The following is an 8,351-nucleotide window of genomic DNA, read 5'->3' as shown; positions in this document are numbered from 1 at the left end:
AAAAAAAAAAAAAAAAAAAAATGGACATTTAAATTTAACACATTTATAGTTTTGTGTAAGTACTACTTCTATCCAGTTTCAAAATATTTGATCACCCAAAATAAAACTCTTTACCCACTAGGCTTTTTGCTGGCTCTGAATCTGCTAGGTTTTGTTTTTATTTTATGTGTATTGGTGTTTTGCCTATATTTATGTCTCTGGATCTCATGCATGCCATGCCCATGGAGGCCAGAAAGCTGTTGGATCCCCTTTGACTGGAGTTACAGGTGGTTGTGAGCCTCTGCTGGGATTCAAACCCTAATCTTCTGTAACTGATGCCAGTGTCTTAACTGGTCTACACTTGAGGATGAACTTGCTAGATCATATGGTAATTCTACTTTAGCTTTGTGAAGAGTGGCCATCAGCTGTGTATGAGGAATCCATGGAATCCATTTCTTGAATTTGAACTTTCTTTTTACATTCGTGTGTGTGTGTGTGTGTGTGTGTCTGTGTCTGCACATGCACACAAGCAGAGGTCAGAGAACCACTGTGTGAACTGGTTCTTGTCTCGTACCATCCTGGTTCCAAAGATTGAAATCACGTCATTTGGTTTGTTAGCATGTGCCTTTACTTTAAGCCACCTCACCAACCTGACTTTCAAATTTTATATTTAATGTAAATAATGCAGTAACTGTGGTAGAAAAGGAGAGTCTAAAGTGGTTAAAATTAACAAGTTTAGGGGCTGGAGAGATAGCTTAGTGACTAAGAGCACTGCCTGCACTTCATTTGGTAGCTTGCAACTGTCTATAAACTTCATTTCCAGAAGATCCACTGAAAGCCGCCTTTTTGCCTTTGTGGGCAGTAGATCTGCATGTAGTGCACAGTAAAAAGTGCATTGGAGAACACTTCTATACATAAAATAAAACTTAACACACCTGCTTACTTTCTAGCATTTAACTTGCTTTCATTCTTTTAGATATGTGGTGGATGGAGGCTTTGTGAAGCAATTAAATCACAACCCGAGATTAGGGCTGGACATCCTGGAGGTGGTTCCTATTTCAAAGTAAGTCTCTTTTATCTAGCTTTTCAATTCAGTAACTGGTTAGAGTATTTCTACTTGGTTTGAATGTTGGAAGTGAATTATTTGTCAAACCCACAAAACCGTCTTGGAACTGTTTTTGCTGTCTTTTGCAGAAGTGAAGCATTACAACGAAGTGGCCGTGCTGGTAGGACTGCCTCAGGAAAATGCTTTAGGATTTACAGTAAAGATTTTTGGAACCAGTGTATGCCTGATCATGTGATCCCAGAGATTAAGAGAACTAGTTTGACATCTGTAGTTCTGACATTAAAGTGCCTTGCCATACATGATGTCATAAGGTACGTGGGTCACCTGGAGCTATGGCTAGAATGAGAGAAGCCTGCTTGCTTCTTGGAAATTGTTTTGTACCATTTGACTGATGTGTCTCTGAAATTGAAACAAGCCTATTTCCAGGGTTGGTTTTCATGTTGGCTGCTTCTCAACTAAACCAAAAATGTTAACCCACCTAAAATAAAATTAAGTATTTTAGCCATTTTAAAGTATACAGTTCAAATTATTGTAAGTAGATTCACAATATTATATGACCATTACCACTTTGAAATTTAAGAACATTTCCAGCCTCAAACTGCTATAGTTGAAGATTGAAGAATGGAGAAGTAAGTAGTATTTAACTATTTGCCTTCACAATTTTTGAAATCTTTATTTTAAAGCTTCCCTCACTTTATTGAGATTGGTCCTCTGCTCATATTTAATTTTGATTGTGAGCTAGCCCCTAATGGCTGAACCATCTCTTCAGCCCACTTTGCTTATATTTAAACTTTGGCTTTTTAAGGCTTTTTTATGCTGATGCTTATTTGACTAACTTTAGTGACCACTGTTTTTTTTTTGTTTTGAGACAGGATTTCACGATAACTCAGGTTGTCCTAGAATTCACTATGTAGACCAGGTTGGCCTCAAACTTATAAAAATCTGCCTGTCTCTGTCTCTTGAGTGCTGGGATTAAAAAGTGTGTGCCACTATGCCTAGCTTGACCACTGTTAATTTTTTAATTGAAGGCATGGGACTGTAATTCTAATTAGAAAGTGTTTTCTAGAACCATGTGTAATGGTACATACTGTTTTGTGTGTTAGTTTGAGTCAGGACCTTACTATGTAGCCCTGGCTGTCCTGGAACTCACAATGTAGACTAGACTGGGTTCAGCTCCCCTCCTGCTCTTACCTCTTGAGTGCTGTGTTTATAGGCAAGCCTGATGTTCGGAAGCCAATTTAGATGGTTTCAAGTAAGACTAGAGATTTTTGTTGTTGTTGTTGAGACAAAGTTTTATTATGTATTCCTGGCTGGCCTAGAACATGCTCTATAGACCAGGCTAGTCTCAAACACACAGTGATCCACTTGACCAAGACTTCGAGGAACTGGTATTATAGGTGTGTAACACCCTATCTTTCTCAATAGTAGCGATTCTCTAATTGAGTATGTAGAGGAAAACATGTAAAATTTAGTTGTATTCATAAATTTTACCAATGAGAAAGAAATAACAATCCATTGAAAGAACCAAGTGATCAAACAGGTTGGAAACTTTGAGGTTAACCCACATTTAAAGCAGTGTTGTTATATCTTCTAACTTAGAAAGAGGAGCCTCTGAAAGCAAGTGCCCCAAGATTGGCATAAATTCCTAGGACATTCTCAAAGAACTACAGAGTACAAATAACCATGAGTGAATATACACAGACAATAAGAGTGAATATTCTTATTAGTTACTTATGTGTACTGTTGTTATTCTCTTGCCTTACATTTTTTATTAGTTTTTATCTTATGTATATAGATATTTTGCCAGCATATAAATGTATGTACCACTTGCATGCCTGGAGATCAGGAAAGGGTATTAGATCCTCTGGAACTGGAGTTACAGATAGTTGTGAGCCACCATGTGGGTATTAGGAACCAAACCTGGGTCCCCTGTAAGAGGCTCAAGTTCTCTTAATGCCTGAGCCTTCTCTCCAGATGGTGTTGCTATTTTTGAGAGGGTCTCGTGTTTTCCAGGCTGGGTTTGAACTTGATATGTAACTGAGGCTGGCTTTGTACTCATGATCCTTGTGCCCCTGCTTCCCAAGTGGTAGGGATTACAGGTTTGTACATTACAGCACATAACTGTAATCTCAGCCCAAGGAGAGGTGAGGTGGAAAGACTGCTGCTGGGAGGAGTGTGTGTGGTATATACAGCAACCCTGTCTCAAGTAAGACCAAAAAGGAAAGAAAAGAAAGGTAGACAAGAAACAAATCAGGGGTAAGCCTGATATGGTAGCACTTTATTCTCTGAGCCATTTCCCTTGTAATTAATTTAATTTTACTTCTTGGAAGTCAGAATCAGGTAGGTCTCTGAAAAATCAAGGATAGCCCTTAGTTACTATTAGATAAATTGAGTTTATTGAAGAGTTGCTTTCAAATGGTTTTATTTTTCTTTATTTAGATTGTGTGTGTGTGCACACACATATGTGCATGTGTGGAGGTCAGAACACAACTTTCAAGAATTGGTTCTCTTCTCCCACCATCTTGTCTTGGAGATAGAACTCATTGTCAGGCTTAATGGCAAACACCCTTACTCACGATGCATCTTGTTGGTCCTCTCCTCTATTTTGTAAAAATTCAGTAAAAACAGTTGTGCCTTCAGAAGAGAAGAGAGAGTAGTTTGCTGCAAAGTATGGGTGAGGATTGGTTAAGAGCACTGACTGCTCTTCAAGAGAACCTAAGTTCAATTCCCAGCAACCACATGGTGGCTCACAACCATCTGTAATGGGATCTGATGCCCTCTTCTGGTGTGTCTGAAAACAGCTACAGTTTACTCATACACAAAAATAAATAAATAAAGATAGATAGATAGATAGATAGATAGATAGATAGATAGATAATTTTTTTAAAGAGGGGGGAGGGGGCTGGAGAGATGGCTCAGCAGTTAAGAGTACTAGCTGTTCTTCCAGAGGTCCTGAGTTCTATCCCCAGTGGGATCTGATGCTCTCTTCTGGTGTGTCTGAAGACAGCTTCAATGTGCTCATATAAAGAAAATAAAAATAATTTATAAAATAAAGATAAGAGGAATGATGGGAGTGTTCCATTCAGCTGAGGAGAATAAAAATATGTGCATTTTGAATGAGAGGAATGTGAAATTTTTTTCTGGTGATAGAATGTTTTCAAGGAGAGGAGTACTTGAGGAATGGAGCTGGGGATAGGTGTGGTGGTGTACAACTTTAATCCCAGCACTTCAGAGGCAGATGCAGGCCACTCTGAGTGTTTTGTTTGTTTGTTTTTTGTTTTTGTTTTGTTTTGTTTTGATTTTTCGAGACAGGGTTTCTCTGTGTAGCCCTGACTGTCCTGGAACTCACTCTGTAGACCAGGCTGTCCTCAAACCCAGAGATCTGCCTGCCTCTGCCTCCCAAGTGCTGGGATTAAAGGCATGCGCCACCACGCCTGGCTTACTCTGAGTGTTTGGGGCAAGCCTAGTTTACATAGTGAGTTTAGGACAACCAGGGCTATGTCAAAAGATACCTTATCTCAAAAAGAAAACAAAATAAAACAGAATGAAGATAGAGATAATGAAAATCAAGTGGAGAATTAAAAATTTTTAAAGAAGTTTCTATGAAGGGTGTTAAAAGCCCTGCTATGACTAATCCTGACTTTCTCCTGTCTCATTTAACTACACAGGTTTCCATATTTGGATCCACCTAATGAGAGACTTATTTTGGAAGCACTTAAACAGCTTTACCAGTGTGATGCTATTGACAGGTAAAAAAAAAAAAATACAATCCAAACATAATGTTAGTCTTTTTTCTTTGTTTGTAGTTATGTAGCTCAAGCTGTCTTTGAATCATAATCCTCCTGCCTCAGCTTTTTAAGTACCGGAATTACAGGTGTGAGGCTGGGCTCCTGGATTATCCATTTGTTTTTTTTAAAGACATGTTTATGAGTGAATGAATTGTTTTACATAAAATTAAAGTCTGTCCTTGGTCTTCGTTCACCACAGTTCTTACTAAAACACTGTACTGTAAAGACTTTTGTAGTTAGACATAGCAGTGCATGCCTATAATGTGTAATCTCACTACCTGGGAGCCTGAGGCTAACATTTGAGTTGCTGGGAAGAAAAAAATCCTTTAAACAGCCAAAAAGTTCTGTAAACAAGGAGAAGAAATGAAACATTTTTTAAAAAGCCAAACTAAAGCAGCCTCCGCACTACGATTTAATGGGTTTAAATTAACAAGTCATTATTAATACCATTTCAGTACCTACATAAAAATGCTAAACATTCTTTATTGTCATGATTGTATGTTGAGATGAAGTTTGATAATTGTTACTCCTTCATTTCTTCAAGGACATCTCTGTGCTCTGTTGAATGTTTGTAGCTTTTAATACTGTCTTTTTGGTTTTTCAAGACAGGGTTTCTCTGTATAGCCCTGGTTGTCCTGGAACTCACTCTGCAGACCAGGCTGTCCTCGAACTCAGAAATTCGCCTGCCTCTGCCTCCCAAGTTCTAGGATTAAAGGCATGCACCACCACTGCTGGGTCTTTTTGTTGTTCTTGCCAGTGACCACAATGGTTTTCTTTAAATCGAATTTCTAAACATAAGTTGAAGTAATTCAGTTATATCTTACTTACTCTGAACAATGAACAGTGTATTGTATGTCCCAGGTTTGGAAGGCCTAAGAACTTTCTCTTTCTGTTAAGGAGTGGTCATGTGACAAGATTGGGTTTATCCATGGTGGAGTTCCCTCTCCCCCCACATCTGACGTGTGCAGTGATCAGGGCTGCTTCTCTTGACTGTGAAGATTTGCTGCTTCCGATAGCAGCAATGCTTTCTGTGGAAAATGTCTTCATCAGACCTGGTGAGCACTTTATCTTATTTAAGAGCTCTTCTTTGTATTACATTATTTTATCTATTCATTTATATGTGTGCACATGTGCATAAGTACATTTGTACTCAAGGACACACACCTTGGTGCATGTGTAGAAGTCAAACCAACTTGGAGGAATCCTGTTCCACCATGTGGGTCCTGAAAATAAAACTGAAATTGTCATGCTTGGGAGTCTAGCCCGGCTTTATAAATAGTTTAATTGCTAGTTATGGTGAAACATGCCTGTAATGTATGCTGTCTTGAGATAGAGGCAGAGGATCCTGAATTAAGGCTAGACTGGGCAGCTAATGTGACCTGTCTCAAATAAAACAAGACTCTGTCACTCTGTGCCTTATAGACTGTTTACTTTAGAAAAGTTTTACGTTTACAGAAAACTGAGGAGTAAGTTTAGAAGGTTCCCATTCCCTCAGTCACACATTCCGCAGTTACTACTGTCTTACTTGTAAAGGATGTTTCGTGCTGTTGATGGTTTTTTGCACAGCGAATAGTTTTACTTGTTTAAACATTTCCTGTTCTGTCTTTAATCATCACCATATCATTTCTCTCAGGTTTTCAGGTGCGCATGAGAATGTATGTGACCACACACTAACACACACACACACACACACACACACACACACACACACACACACACAGAGTAAACCAACCCACTTGGCATTTGCTCTTATTACTGTCTTCAGAGTTTTGCCATTTTCAGAATGCCTTCTATTTGTGAACAATATGTAACATTTCAGATGAATTTCTTTCACTTAGCAGTGTGTGTGTATTTTTGTAGCATGATGGTTCATTTCTTTTTTTAATCACTAAACTGAATTCCATTCTGTTATATGGAATTTGTTTATCCACTTATTAAAGGGAATGGTTACATTCTCATGTTTTGGCTATTAAAGAAAAAAGTTGTAGCCAGGTGGTGGGAGTGCACATCTTTAGTCCACACTTTTAGTTCCAGCAGATCTGTAAGTTCAAGGACAGCCAGAACTATACAAATAAATTCTCTCTCAAAAGCCAACATAAAAAAAAATGTTGCAATAACATCACTATCCAGCTTGTTTAGTTTAGAATTTTGAAATAGGTACTGTCTATATAGCCCTGGCTGTTCTGGGACTTACTATGTAGACTAGGCTGGCCTTGAAATCACAGAAATCTGAGAGCCCCAATGTCCTACGCACTGAAATTAAAGGTGCTTGCTACCACCTCCTGGCTGTTTAAGTGTTTTCTTTAAATCTTTGACTTATCCTTTCATTGCCTTTAGTAAATGGAAGATTTTGATTTTAATGAAGCCCAATATAACTCTTCTTTCTTTCTTTCTTTCTTTCTTTTTTTTTTTTTTTTTTTTTTTTTTTTTTTTTTTTTTTTTTTGGTTTTTCAACACAGGGTTTCTCTGTGTAGCTCTGGCTGTCCTGGAACTCACTTTGTAGACCAGGCTGGCCTCGAACTCAGAAATCCACCTACCTCTGCCTCCCGAGTGCTGGGATTAAGGGTGTGTGCCACCACGCCGGGCTCCCAATATAACTTTTCTTATGTGGATCTTGTTTTTGATGTTTTGTCAATGAGGTCATTGCTGTACCATAATCATCTGGATTTTTCACTTAGTGTTGTCATGCAGTAGTTGGATGTACATTTGTTCAAAATAATTGTTTCTCTTTTGAAATGCCTTCCTTCCCTTTGTCATAGATCAGTTGACTATTCTTGTATGAACCTTCCTAAGAAGTTAGATAAGGTAATCCCTGACTTTGTTCTTCCCCTTCAGTATTGTCCTGACTGTTCTTGGTCTCTTCCTCTTCACATGAACTGCAGAGTCAGTTGAAACCCATAAAATGAGTTGGTGGGATTGTGTGATCTAGGAAATTGAGTTACGAAGAATTGCCATCTTAGAGTGTGGAAATTCTAACCAGTACATGAAGTCTAAATTCTAACCAGTACATGAAGTCTGGCTGTTTATTCTGGTTTCCAGTAATTCTCAGCTTTTTAGGGGCTTACCATACACCTGTGGGACAGGAAACAGGAGAAGTAGTTTTATATTTTGTTATCCTTTAACTTAGTTGTTTGGCATAGGAAGTATATACCATTCCTAGCCGAAAGTTAATTTCCCTACAGGATAAAGCTAGATAATAAGGTGAACCTTTGTTCTTTTGTGGTAAATTAGTAATACATTAACTTGTTTTCTTAGAATGAGAAGAGCAGGTAGTTCAGCCCTTTATCCATAGAGTTTCGTTTTTTTGTTTTTTTGTTTTTTTTTTTATGGTTTCTGTATTCTTATATATTTTCCTTTCTTTGTTTCTTGGTGTGTCAATATGAGACATTTTAGCACGTGCCGGCTTTTTTTTTTTTTTTTTTTTTTTCCATCTAGAGAAATATCTTTTGTAGCCCTGGTTGTCCTGGAACTCCCTCTATAGACCAAACTGGCTTGGAACTCAGAGATCTACTTGTCTC

At 38.2% G+C, this 8,351-nt stretch overlaps 1 protein-coding gene across 1 annotated transcript in view; it reads left to right on the top strand.

Moving 5' to 3' along the window:
- The window catches only part of Dhx40 (DEAH-box helicase 40), a 37,110-nt gene that overhangs the window by 16,413 nt on the left and 12,346 nt on the right, over positions 1-8,351 (top strand). Inside the window, exons 9-12 of the mRNA XM_021212270.2 lie at positions 956-1,042; positions 1,174-1,356; positions 4,714-4,794; positions 5,731-5,888. Of these exons, the coding sequence (XP_021067929.1) occupies positions 956-1,042; positions 1,174-1,356; positions 4,714-4,794; positions 5,731-5,888 (509 nt within the window). The remainder of the gene's footprint in view (positions 1-955; positions 1,043-1,173; positions 1,357-4,713; positions 4,795-5,730; positions 5,889-8,351) is intronic.

This window comes from Mus pahari, chromosome 14, assembly GCF_900095145.1.
Source record: "Mus pahari chromosome 14, PAHARI_EIJ_v1.1, whole genome shotgun sequence".
NCBI classification, from domain to species: domain Eukaryota; kingdom Metazoa; phylum Chordata; class Mammalia; order Rodentia; family Muridae; genus Mus; species Mus pahari.
This window is presented reverse-complemented; position numbering and strand designations above follow the sequence as displayed.